Below are 13,457 nucleotides of genomic sequence, written 5' to 3'. Positions count from 1 at the left end.
CAACCAGCAAAAAGGAAGCACAGGCCTTCCTGGGTGTTGTGGGTTTTTGGAGGATGCACATTCCAAATTACAGCCAGATTGTAAGTCCTCTGTACCACGTGACCCGGAAGAAGAATGATTTTGAATGGGGCCCTGAGCAACAACAGGCATTTGAACAAATTAAACGGGAGATAGTTCATGCCGTAGCCCTTGGTCCAGTCCGGTCAGGGCAAGATGTTAAAAACGTGCTCTACACCGCAGCCGGGGAGAATGGCCCAACCTGGAGTCTCCGGCAGAAAGCACCAGGGGAGACTCGAGGTCGACCCCTGGGGTTCTGGAGCCGGGGATACAAAGGATCCGAGGCCCGCTATACTCCCACTGAAAAAGAGATTCTGGCAGCATATGAAGGCGTTCGAGCTGCTTCAGAAGTGGTCGGCACTGAAGCACAGCTCCTCCTAGCACCACGATTGCCGGTCCTGGGCTGGATGTTCAAAGAAAGAGTCCCCTCTACGCATCATGCCACCGATGCTACGTGGAGTAAGTGGGTCGCTCTGATCACCCAGCGCGCCCGAATGGGAAACCCCAGTCGCCCAGGAATTCTGGAGGTAATCATGGACTGGCCAGAAGGCAAAGATTTTGGAGCATCGCCAGAGGAGGAGGTGACACGTGCTGAAGAGGCCCCACTGTATAACCAGCTGCCAGAAGATGAGAATCAGTATGCCCTGTTCACGGATGGGTCCTGTCGCATTGTGGGGAAGCAGCGGAGGTGGAAGGCTGCTGTATGGAGCCCTACACGACAAGTCACAGAAACTGCCGAGGGAGAAGGTGAGTCCAGCCAGTTTGCAGAGGTGAAAGCCATCCAGCTGGCTTTAGACATTGCCAGTCGAGAGAAGTGGCCAGTGCTCTATCTTTACACCGACTCTTGGATGGTGGCCAATGCCTTGTGGGGATGGCTGCAGCAATGGAAGAAGAACAACTGGCAGCGCAGAGGCAAACCTATCTGGGCTGCCCCATTGTGGCAAGATATTGCTGCCCGTCTGGAGCAGTTGGTTGTAAAAGTCCGTCACGTGGACGCCCACGTCCCTAAGAGCCGGGCCACTGAAGAACATCAAAACAACCACCAGGTAGATCAGGCTGCTAAGATTGAAGTGGCTCAGGTGGATCTGGACTGGCAACATAAGGGTGAACTGTTTGTAGCTCGGTGGGCCCATGACACCTCGGGCCACCAAGGAAGAGACGCGACATACCGATGGGCTCGTGACCGAGGGGTGGACTTGACCATGGACACTATTGCACAGGTTATCCATGAATGTGAGACATGCGCTGCAATCAAGCAAGCCAAGCGGGTAAAGCCTCAGTGGTATGGAGGACGATGGCTAAAATATAAATATGGGGAGGCTTGGCAGATTGACTATATCACACTGCCACAAACCCGCCAAGGCAAGCGCTATGTGCTCACAATGGTGGAGGCCAGCACCGGATGGTTGGAAACCTACCCTGTGCCCCATGCCACTGCCCGGAATACCATCCTGGGCCTGGAAAAACAAGTCCTGTGGCGACATGGCACTCCCGAAAGAATCAAGTCGGACAACGGGACTCACTTTCGCAACAGCCTCATAGACACCTGGGCCAAAGAGCATGGTATCGAGTGGGTGTATCATATACCCTACCATGCACCAGCCTCGGGAAAGATCGAACGTTACAATGGGCTGCTAAAAACCACTTTGAGGGCAATGGGGGGTGGGACTTTCAAAAATTGGGATACCCATTTAGCAAAGGCCACCTGGTTGGTTAACACCAGAGGGTCCACCAACAGGGCTGGTCCTGCCCAGTCAAAACCTCAGCGCCCCGTAGAAGGGGATAAAGTCCCTGTAGTGCACATGCGGAACATGTTAGGGAAGACGGTTTGGGTTAGTCCTGCCTCGGGCAAAGGCAAGCCCGTCCGCGGGATTGCTTTTGCTCAAGGACCTGGGTGTACCTGGTGGGTAATGCGGAAGGATGGGGAAGTCCGATGTGTACCTCATGGGGATTTAATTTTGGGCGAGAATAGTCCATAAATAAATTGTATAAAGTTAGTTGTTAAATAACCCTGTCACTGTCTGTTATCACTGTTATAATTGTTATATTTTGTACCAGTAGTAGCATAGTAAGAATTCTCCAGATTAAAGAAGGATGGACTTTTTCGATGAAAACCTAGCAGAGCACAGCAATGATGGAACTGGACCTGGTTTTCAACAACTGGCATCCAGCAGCTTCATCAAGATCAACATCTCCTGCAGACTGTGGGCACGGGCCGCACCAGATACATCAGCCGTGAGCTCCGGATGCAGCAAGTGACCGCCCATCACCACACATCACCTCCCCTGCCACGGAAGACCGTAACGACAGATGGAGCCTGAAGTCATGTATTAAATGAACTCAAGGGACACTTTAGAGTGATGATCCATAGACTAAGGGAATGATATCTGGAGACAGGAGAAGTGGTGGTGATCAACTGGACAATGGGGGACCTGGGCATGACGTAGATGGTATGGAATAAGGGGTGGATAATATCCTGGGTTTGGCCAGGACAGGGTTAATTTTCACCGGAATCCAGGAAGGGGCACAGCCGGGGGGTGGGGGCTGACCCCACCTGGCCAAACAGAGCCCGGTATTCCATACCATGTGACGTCACGCTGGGTTCCGGTGGGGGGGGCGGCGCGGCGGGAACGCACTCGGGGCTTGGGGGGACGCGGCGCCGGTGCTGTCTGGTTCCTGCGGTTCGTTGTTGTGTTTTCTCCTTATCTGTATCGTTGTTGTTCCTGTTTTCCCTCTGTTTGCTGTTCTGTTAAACTGCCCTTATCCCGACCCACCAGTTTCTGCCTCTTTCTTTCCATTCTCCTCCGCACGCCGGCGAGGGGAGGGGCGGCCGCATGGCGCTTTTGTTGCCGGCGGCAGCCGAAACCGGAACACTGACAGTTTATGCTCTTTATTTTAAAGCAGATGGATGACCATCATTTACAAATTACAGCGTAATATGTTTCAGTCAGATGCAAAAAAATGCCATCTCTTCAAACAACAGACTGGCTCGGTGTAGGTATGCCATCGTAATCATCCGAGTAGTGCTGATACTGATCGGTAAGAAGAGGCTGATGCAACTCATCCTTATTTTTCTTAGCACGTACGATACACGCAGCAGTAGTGAAGATAATTGCAACAAGAATCAGTGCAGTCACTATTGCAATAGTTATCATCTCTGTGACATGGAGAGCCCGACCTACAGGAAGGAAAGAAAATGGGAAAATTACTAAAAGTAAATGTCTAGTATATGGATAAACATCAGAGGGACAGACGAAAGCTCAGTAGCTGTCATTATTCAATGGGTCATTAAGTAGAACTAGTTTAAATAGTGGTTGATAATATTTGTTCCAGAATGTCAGAAAATTTCAGTCTCTCTTGTTACACTCTAAAACCAATCTTCTGTCTGCCTAAAAACCTTTCTTATTCTGTCTGGTTTGTGAGGGATTTACATTCACTGTGGTAGTTTAATGAAGGCATGTGAAACAGAAGTAAGGACCTCCTGCAAATATTATGTACAAGTGAGAACTTCAAGTGAATAGCGGGAGCTTCATGCAGGAGCAATCTGTAATCAGTAGCTATTTAGCTGTACCAAATACCAAACACAACTGACTTAAAAAGCCAGGCAAAAAAAGAGAAATAGACCTTTACATCAAATATTGATTGTGAAATTTGAAACAACGTGTTTATGTAATGTGTAACCTTAGAGGCAGAAAGACATAATGAGAAAAAAGGACCGTTTACCTGGCCACTCGACTTCATAGCTGTATCCCAGGTTTTCTGGTGCCGTAACGAACATTTCATTATTGGTAACTGGAGGCCAGAAAGGCACCATGTTGTACTGTCGGTTATGTCCAATAGGGGCATTCTCCAGTGGATATGTTGAGATATCTAAATTTGAAAGTCAAACCACACTTCCGTAAATGAAATCAAAATAATTTGCACTACTTCATTTTTTTCCAACAGTGACTCAGGGTTTTGAGTATCTCAATGTTTTCGTTCCTAACTTAAGTTAATCTAGAAGTTTTGGCTTTTGAGTGTGACAGATCCAGAATGGAAGGCTCTGCACTGTCCAATAGCAAGACCACTAATGATATCTCTGTTTTTAAACAGAAACCACCAGTAAATTGTGAAACTTTCTGGCTGTGTTGGGCTTTTTGTTTCTTCTCACATGGAAAAGGAGAAATATGTATATGTGGAGGACTTGGGAAACCTTTTTGCTACAATCTGGCTTTGGCTGATTTCAACAGGGATGAAGAGCTCTCCCATGCAGTTCAGCAGGGCAGCTGATATGAACTCCAATGGATTTATTTTGCAATATTATGATAAATCAGGAGAAAATCAGCTGAAGCAAAAAAAAAAGAAAAATAAAATCTATCTTGGTAATATGATGCAAAAGCTTGTGATAGGTCATGTAAGTACAACAAGAGGATACAATTGCTCTCTGATAGTTGACGTGGGAAAAATACATGAGGCAAGTTGTGGAAGCTGCACGAAAAAGTCTCAGTTGTGCAACAGCAGCTTTCCTCTCTAGAAGAGAAATAGAGGGTTGGATTGTTCTAAGAGGAATACAGTTGCTGCTTTGTGCAGACTAATGCACAGACGTTAGGGTTACACAGAATTGTCCCCCCAGTTCACTGATGCCAATACACTTCCTTCTTTATTTCTTTTTTTCTTCCTTCCTTGCTGTTCCTTCCTTCTGTCCTTCCTTCCACCCTCTCCTTCATTGCATCCCTTACTGATTTGCCCTCTTCTTTTCAGAGTTAAAGAAGCAAGGGCAGTAACAGTGACCATCCCTTGAAAGGATATCGAAATGATTATGGAATGCTGATAATAAATCACAAAGGTGGTCAAAATGAATCGTGAGAGGGTGCATGGCATCTGATCTTGTTTGACAAGAAGAAACATAGATATTTGCTCCACACAACAAAGGAAAGTCCATGAAGTATTTGGACCTTCCATGGTTACACTGTCTTTGCTCTACGAAGACAATGTATTTGCACATTTTGTTTTCTTGAATTGTGCCTGGTATCTCTGACCAAGTCCCTTCACAGACAGTAATTTGAAAATGGATGTTATGGGGTGAGGAAGGGAGCTTGCTTGTTATTAGTCTGTCTTTGTTAACTATAATAACTGTTAAAATTCCAGTGCTCTCTCCTAAGCTTAGGGGCATCTTGCTGCTTGTTATTAGTCTGTCTTTGTTAACTATAGTAACTGTTAAAATTCCAGCGCTCTCTTCTAAGCTTAGGGTCATCTTGCTGTCCCACAAGAAGCAGCTGAGCTCCTGTGATGAAAAAGACTGACATCCACCCATCCTGCCTCTGTCCATGAGTACATCTTACCTGCAGAATACCTTCTCAGCCACTCATCAAAAACAGCATCTGTAAATGTGTGCAGCAGGACAAAAATGGGATCATTTGGTGATAAATGAGTTTGCCCTCCTGTACCATTCAAAAATAGATGAGCCAAGTTGTGAAGACTTCGGACTGCTGGGTTGTATCTCCCTGAAGGATCGCTGTACCCTGAATAGGCAAACAAAGAATGCAAAAAAATCACCATGAAGATTTTGTTTGGAAGCTGCAGTCCCAGCTGGATACTTTTATCTCTGAAAGGCTGTCATGTTGTTGTGTTGTCTTGCATAACATGAATGAGTAGTTAATTCTCTACCTACTGACATTTAAGAAATGTCCCTAGCATGCATAATTTTCAAATTAAAATAACATTTACGAAAGAATGCTGAGAATATGGAGTGCAAAGCTGCTGGGATGTAACACAAAAATGTCCAAAATAACCCACATCATAGCATAAAAATAAAGGTATATATTTGGGACCTACATATTTTTCAGCATAACTGAAATAGTTGCATGTGTTTTCTAACTGCTGATTTAAGTGTGTATATGTTGCCATCTATCCTAATGAGCCAGCTGTTATGTTTCCACACATAATTTCCATACTTACTGCGAACACATCTCAGAAAGCTTCACATTCTCTGGATTTTCAGTGGAAATAAGCTATGTAACTCTGTTATTGTCCAACACCTCGTAACTCTCATGTCGGGTGTTAGGATCTGAAGCATAATGAAAACTTCTGTTTTCATGCTCTGGCCAAACTTTCCAGAGAGGGTTTCGTGTAGTTAATTGGCTAAGTCTTGTTTAGATATCTAGATGTTGATAGCCCATTTGTCAAACATGGCAAGCATCCAAAACTTTCATGTATGCTTAAAAGGCTTGTGCAAATCTTGGTTTTGTTCTCCAAGAGTAAGAAAATGGAGCATATCCTCCCTGCCATAGGAGTTACACCTCTTCAAAAGAGCCATAGTATCTACGGGAGGTCTGGTAGGGATCTGAACTGTCACTTGGTTGTCTTTTCTCATGAATACTAGTCTTTCCTGTTAAAAACTCTGGATTATTAAAGTGCAGAAGCGATTGGGAGGATACTGGCTGAACAGCACACATCAAACTTCAGGCTTGTTTCTCTGTTGGTGTATGTGTGTTCAGGTGCCAGTGACTGAAAATTTAATTTTAAATGTGTAGATCTTAGAGAACAGAGTTACATGGCCCAGAGAGAAAGACCAACGTGTCCAGCAGTAAATCCTGTACCCAGACCTCCATTACTACTTCAATACCATTTCACTAAGTACTGCCAAGCCTCACAATTTCTTTTGTTTTCTTTTGTTTGTTTTAATTCAGATAATAGAATAAGTGTGATGAGCACCTGTTTGTCTTGTTTTAGGATGCAGAAGCATCAATGTACAGGCAAGGGCTGTCTGTTTCAGCAATGGCAACCTATTACTAGGTTACAAGGACCTGATCTCAGCTGGTTTTTACTTAGTATGCCAGTGACAGACTTCTGAAGCTTTTACACATTTAAAGAACAGATGTAAGTTATAAAATAATTTACCCAGAGCTTATTTCCACCTAATGGTAAGCTAATACTTAATGCTAAGAACAATGTGTTCTTGGTGTCCAGCAGATTGTCTCCAAACTCGTACTTCCAACAGGAAAAATGGGAAGCCTTCTCCCTTGACTTATTTGGAGTTGTTCCAGGTCCTGCTATTTGCCATGTTTACCTTCTACTGTGTTACGAAAACTGTCTGTTGAATTGGAATAGAAAGGAGGAGTGTCAAATACACCAACTTCCAAACACTGAGCAACATCTTCAGGCTCTGGAAGACGCTGTACCATAGGCCGTGCAACATTTCCGGCAGGATTTCTTCGAATGGGACCACCCTCAGTGCCTGGGGAGGGGGAGAGAAAAGAGAAAACAATACTGGTGCAAAACAGCAGGCCACAGAATGCATCCTTCTAATGACTGAACCATGGGAAAGAAAGATCCCTTGCAAATGACACTCAAACTGAATGAATAGGTCAGTTCCTCATGTCAGGCAAAGAATCTGAATCTTCACAGGGTCCTGTGTGCTATGTCCTTTGCACCAGGGTTTTATAAAGCATCTAGAAGCCTCTTAATGAAATCTGTGGTTCTGTTAGTGCTTTGGGAAAATTTTCTGTGGTTTTTCAATGTGATTTCCTAATGAGACCTAGGACAAAATTTTTGAGGTGTTCTGCTAGATTATCTGGGAAAGGGACTAGCTTCTTATTAGAAGCTGATTATGTGACTAATCAAATATTGTGATTTTCCCCTATTTTTTCCTCCTATTTCCAAAAAGATGCTCAGTTGTGACTTGAATGTGATGAATGTAGAAGAAACTTAATGGTATTGTTGAACTCTTGTAGCTGAGGTAGAAGCGTTAGGATTCAATATTCTTCATATTCAAAACATGCCCCACATAGTTAACATGGGGATTTATTAGATGTTCTTTTTGGATCAGAATGCCATGAAAGTGATAAGGGGAGTAGTCAGAAGAAAACTTCATCTTCAGTTAAGAAATGACACTGCCAGATTTAATTATTTATGGCACAGGAGATGAATAGATACTGCATAAGAAGGGAAGTCAAAGCATTTAGCTCTTCCTCTGCTACCAGCTCCTGCTCAGATTTTGAGCTGCTCGGTGCCTCAGTGCAAGACAGATGGTAAGTATATACTGTCTCAGAAGACTGATGAAACTTGGATCAAGAATAATAAAAAATCACTTTAGCACTTTTTGGCTGGTAAAAGCCATTGCAATATAAAGTATTCTATTTATTTATTATTAAAAGGATTTTCTCTCCAAATATCTGCCAGCAGTCATACTTACTGTTACAGATGGTTCCCAAAGTTTCATAGTCTTCTATATTTTCACATAACACTCTCCACTGAGAGAAGATTGAGTTCTGGCTGATAAGAGAGACATCAAAATTGCTTCTAGCTCCCATTAAGTCATCTGAGCAGATATCACAGGTGTTTTGTCCTGTTGCAAAGTTCCAGTAGGGCAGTCCGAAAGTGGGGTCCTGCAGCATATTCTAAACCACATAAATATGGTGTTAATACTTATGTGCCCCAGATAGCTATAAAGTTTACTGCTGGAAGGGTGTTAAAAAACAGTTTAATATGTCTTAGTAAGAGTCAGAGTCCTGCCTCATGGAGGAGAGGAAAGCTATGGAAAAATCCATGTAAAATCTTTCAGCAGTTTTTCACATTGATGCCTTTGTTCAACAGAAAAGATAGCTGGACTGTTGAATTGTATTACGGATCTCCCTCATTAATAAGACATTATCCCTTCTGTGAAACCAGGTCGCGAGTAGTAAGAAACAGGACTTAATACTGATACCCCAATTTTCCAGATATTTTTAGTAGCCTGTCAACAACAGCAGCATTTGTAGCATACAGAAGAACTAAGCCAGCTGTGGAACGACTGAACAGATAGAAAAGTAAGGAACAGGGATACTGGCCCTTCAAACTGTCATTCTTTTATTCTGGTATGAGTTGCAGTTGAACAGTTCTGGAGTGTGTCCTGGCTTCCAGTATTTATAAACCAAGAAGTGTTGGCCAGCCAAATTAGCTTAACTAATGATAAAGTTTACTAACATAAATAAGAACGTGTATTAAATCACCAAGAGCTAGAACTCCTCAGGGCTTCCACATAATGAAATGCCACTGATGTCAAGTGTGAGTTATTGAAGGGAGTTCGTGCTTCAGCCTGGGGCAGAGATATTGAAGCGAGTGGAAACACTTGAAGTGATTTCAAAGACTATTTAACCCTGACCTTGAAAACCTAATTCTCTGTTCTTTAAGAAGTATGATGGTACATAAAATAACATATTCCTTTTATGGACAGGTCCACACAAGGAAAGGAAAACCAGAGAATTACTGATTTATGGAACAAAGTATAACAAAGCATTAATTTCTCTAACCAGTTACACTAATAATACAAATAAAATGTGATTCTGAATCCTCAAGCTGTCTCTGTAATAATTTTGTTTAGAATTTGTGCTGCTTAGATTAGTCTAAATTAGTCAAGAATCAGGGGCCTGATATTAAAATTAACACTGGTAATAACTTTTCTTTGTCCAATAAAATGCCTTCTATGATATATTTTTACAGGAGATTTTGATGTAACTTTTATGTCTTCTGTTACTCTGATGGAAATATTATTTTTAGCATCTCCATGACAATGACAGTCTAAAACCTGAATACACTCAATTAAGTTTAGTATACTTAAGGAGTTACTGAAATTGAAGCAGAATTATTTCAACGCATAGAAAGAGCTGCTATCATTTTTCCCTTTTGGAATAAGGTGAGAACTTCTTTAACTGTACAAAACTTAGCATGAACACATGGCTCAATATTAAAGTGAACTTTACCTGCATGTCCCTTTCAAGCTGCAGTAGATGGTACCTATGCCACGTGACAAAAGCTGGTCCTTCATGAGAGAAATCAACTCCTCCAAAACTCTGCTGCCCTGCACCAAGGAAAGTCTTCCTGACAGAATAATAATGAGACCACACAAAGTAGTTATAAATGGAGATATTCTCAAATTGTGGTGTGTTTCCATCTGGTCCAAATATTTCCTCACGTCTTCGTGTGGCAATAACAATATCAGGATGGATTGTCACTTTTGCTTGGTGTAAGGCATTCACAAAGCGCCTCCTTTCTTCTGTGCTCAGATCCAGAAGATTCCTCCTGACTGTAAGGATACAGAGGAGTAAGTTTCCAAAGTAAAAGACAGTCAAGTCAGATCTCACAGGACCAATTTATTTTGCTCCTAGTAATTCCAGAGAAGACCCTTTTTCTTGCAACATTCATCCATTCTTTATTTCGCAATTCAGAGAGTACTGACTATAAATAAAAAACTGTTATTTATGACCAGAAATGTTGAGCTGAATAAAAGTAAAGCCCCAAAACTTGGTTTTAGTGCTCTTAGAAGTGTTATTACAGGCTATCCTTCCATCCCTTTGGAGAAATGACAAAGACAGTTCTTTGTCACACAAATCTTTCAGAACTTCATTCAATATACTTATGATTTCCTGTGGTAATAATTTACAAGAAAAGAATACTCTATAGTAATTTATAATAAACAGAAGCTCTACTGCTCTAACAATTTAGGGAAGAAGTACATCGTTTATGTTTGAACTTTTGTTGGAAAAATGGCAGGTTCACCAGTGAATTGTGAATTTTACAACAGCTCTCTTTAAAGTCATTACCTAATATAATTAACAACAGCTGTATATTAGTCCTTTTTAGTAGTATATCTCAAAACCATTTGAAAATATCATTGTTCACATATAGAGAGTTAAACAAGGAAGAAAATTGACCTGTTGAAATACCAGTGTATCAGCCAGAGGAACAGAGTCCATATCACTTCAGTCCCAGTCCAGTACTTTTTCACCTGGACTGAGAAGATTTCAGGCCAAGATTAGACTAAGACACAGGAAGAAGTCCTCACAGCGGTTCTTCAACATGCCCTGATTTTCATTATAAAAAATACTGTAAAATCCGTAATTGTCCAAATGAGTAATAGACTATGTTGATATGAGAAGAAATGGGTCTTCAGCGTGAATCAATATAAAGAATAAAAATTAATTACATTTCACTATATAAAGTTTATTCAGTGGGGGATGTTTTGGCTTCATTGAAGTTTATGGAAACACTTTTCATGAAGCATGAATTTCATTCAAGGACTCTGTATGCTGAAACATGCTTTTCTGTTTAGCAGAACTGAACTGATATGCTAGCCCTGGTCATTGAAGAGTTTTTTGTTGTCGATTTTAAGTAGCGCACTAAAAATTTTGAGCTAATTTTGATTTACATAGACATCTTAACTTTTTAATTTTTCAAAATATGTAACTGAACCACAACAAAAAATTGGGACTATGTTTAAAGTTAGGCATAAATTTAGAAGACATGAAGGCACCAAAATGCATTTTACAGCTATTTTCTATGGATATGCCAACGATAATCCCATAATTATTTCTAAAGTCTGAGCAGCTGGGGCAAGCTCTATGGACGGACAAAACAGGTGACCTCCATGTAGAAACTTTAAGCGTAATAAGAAGCTAGTTTCCCTTATTTAAACTCATGTTGTCATGCATGATAAATCTGATTTGCTTAGCGTTTTACGGAGTAGTAAAGGATTTAATAAGCGAGAAAAGAAAAAACTCTTGTATACCCTAAAAAATCAGCTAAGTCTGCTTTTTGCCTAGCTTCAGATTTAATTTGCTAAGTTGGTGTGTGTTAACATTTATTTCTTGATTATTTTTCAGAGTTATCATCATTGTTAATGAGAACAGACCAGAGCATCAGAGGGTGCAACCTGGTTTATCAGATCCAATTTACGAGTCATACTCTCTGCTTTCTAGTTTGCTTCTTGGAGCTCAAATGATGAATAAAATCCTAAGGTCTTTCCCATAGGCTTCAGTAAGTTGTTTCCAAGGAATCTTATTTTTAAGATTTTGAATTGGCCAGTGGTCCTTTGTTAACCCTTGCTGGAACATGCACACATATTCATGGAGCATTTCCTATCTGGTGAAAATAATGGCAGTGCTGATTTCTGTTTCTACAAGAGCCAGTGCACATTTGTGCTGGAGACCTGTTTTTTCTAATGTCAACAAACCCATTACTGGTCTGGAGGATTATGGATTTTAAAGGATTTCAGTAACACCTTTAAACTTTCATTAGTGAAGACTGAAATCCTGTTCATTCAGATGGTTTTGATTTGAGAGCAAGGATCTGTCCCTGAGCCTGCTTGTCTTTTTCAATTTACCTACAATATTCAGCATTTTTCCAGTCCCTCAAGTATTTCATAACCATTTCAAAAAATTTTAGACGTCTGTTTACTGATCTTCTGGACTAAACTGAAACCAGAGAAGTCTCAGAAAGGCCCACCAGTTCCTGTTCTGATTCATCTGAACAGGTCATAGTCATGAGTTAAGACTTTTAAAGACATGGAGAGCAACTAGGTAAGTAAAAATTTACAAGACCAGGTACATAGTTTAGAAATGCAGTAAGGGATTTTGAATCAAAAGAGCTACTGTCACAGTTAAAGTAGTCACAAGGTATTAAACATTATATCTAGGTATGTATTGTTTCCAGACATACTCACAAACACACGTACATGTCTAAATACATTGTTTTACTCTTAAATAATTCCAAAGAATATAATTTCTTCAATTTAGATATTCTGTTCTTTAAGGAACTTGGTCCTAATCCTGCACTGGCTACAGGTTGTTTCTTGCTTTTATTGGGTAGTAAATGTAGGTGCTTGGCACACAAGCCGAGCAACTCATCTAGCAGCTGCCTTAATAAACCCTATGGCAATATACATTTGCTAAATAAACATAAGGGGCATTTTAATTTTAAAGAAAAGAAATATGAGAAGTACATTTAGATGCAAACACTGCCAACAGGCAATTTTCATGTCATATTTCTGATGTTCTTACCTATATTGATTTGTTGACTACAGGTAGGTCCACTCCAGCCAGGGCGACATGACCCACAGTTGTAACCAGAGAAGTTACCATTGCACCGGCAGGTTTGGTTGAAGAAGCGTATGGGCCATTGCTCACGGTCATCCCGCCCGTCATGGATGTACTGTGGGCCATGAGGTCGCGAATCGACAGTCACCTGTACACACCGGCCCCTCCCCGTAGACACGCCACACCGGTCGGTACCTGGCCCAAACACAGGGAAATAGTCTGGGCAACACATGCCGCTTCTCAGGGACTCGACAGTAGCGCACTGGCGAGGGAACTGAGCTCCAGCTTGGCCAAGCATGCTGAGGAACAGCAGCAGGGAAAGGAGCAGCAGCATCGGGAGCTGCATGACAGCGGATCCAGCAGAGCCGGCTACTTCCGAGAGCCAGTGGTCCACACACGCTGACTTCTCCTCTCCTGTGATGGGACACCCAGCTCCCTCTGCAGAGAGACAGAGAGAGAACAAAAGCAAGTGATACAAACCTCCAGGCTGCCTCTTCCACCCCAGAAAGTGCCTCCAAACCCTGCACTGCAATACTCTTAACTGGAAAAGTGAGCAACTCTGACCTCAGA

The 13,457-nt window shown here is 41.9% G+C and overlaps 1 protein-coding gene across 1 annotated transcript; it reads right to left on the bottom strand.

The window, feature by feature from the left end:
- Nucleotides 1–3,029: 3,029 nt before the first annotated feature.
- TYRP1 (tyrosinase related protein 1) lies at nucleotides 3,030–13,233 on the bottom strand. The gene is made up of 7 exons (XM_009934475.2): nucleotides 12,852–13,233; nucleotides 9,777–10,099; nucleotides 8,231–8,435; nucleotides 7,106–7,273; nucleotides 5,379–5,558; nucleotides 3,781–3,927; nucleotides 3,030–3,235 (listed from the first exon to the last, which is right to left on the bottom strand). Exons 1-7 carry the CDS (start codon nucleotides 13,231–13,233, stop codon nucleotides 3,030–3,032), a joined length of 1,611 nt encoding a protein of 536 aa, XP_009932777.1.
- Between the last annotated feature and the right edge of the window lie 224 nt (nucleotides 13,234–13,457).

This window comes from Opisthocomus hoazin, chromosome Z (assembly GCF_030867145.1).
Source record: "Opisthocomus hoazin isolate bOpiHoa1 chromosome Z, bOpiHoa1.hap1, whole genome shotgun sequence".
NCBI lineage: Eukaryota > Metazoa > Chordata > Aves > Opisthocomiformes > Opisthocomidae > Opisthocomus > Opisthocomus hoazin.
This window is presented reverse-complemented; position numbering and strand designations above follow the sequence as displayed.

Excerpts from the sequence above, each read along its gene's own strand:
- TYRP1 (XM_009934475.2), bottom strand. The coding sequence starts at position 13,233 with ATGCAGCTCCCGATGCTGCTGCTCCTTTCCCTGCTGCTGTTCCTCAGC. Across the intron at positions 8,436-9,776 it reads AGCTTGAAAGGGACATGCAG|AATATGCTGCAGGACCCCAC; the intron begins GTAAAGTTCACT and ends TATGTGGTTTAG. Across the intron at positions 3,928-5,378 it reads GCTGAGAAGGTATTCTGCAG|ATATCTCAACATATCCACTG; the intron begins GTAAGATGTACT and ends TTTCAAATTTAG.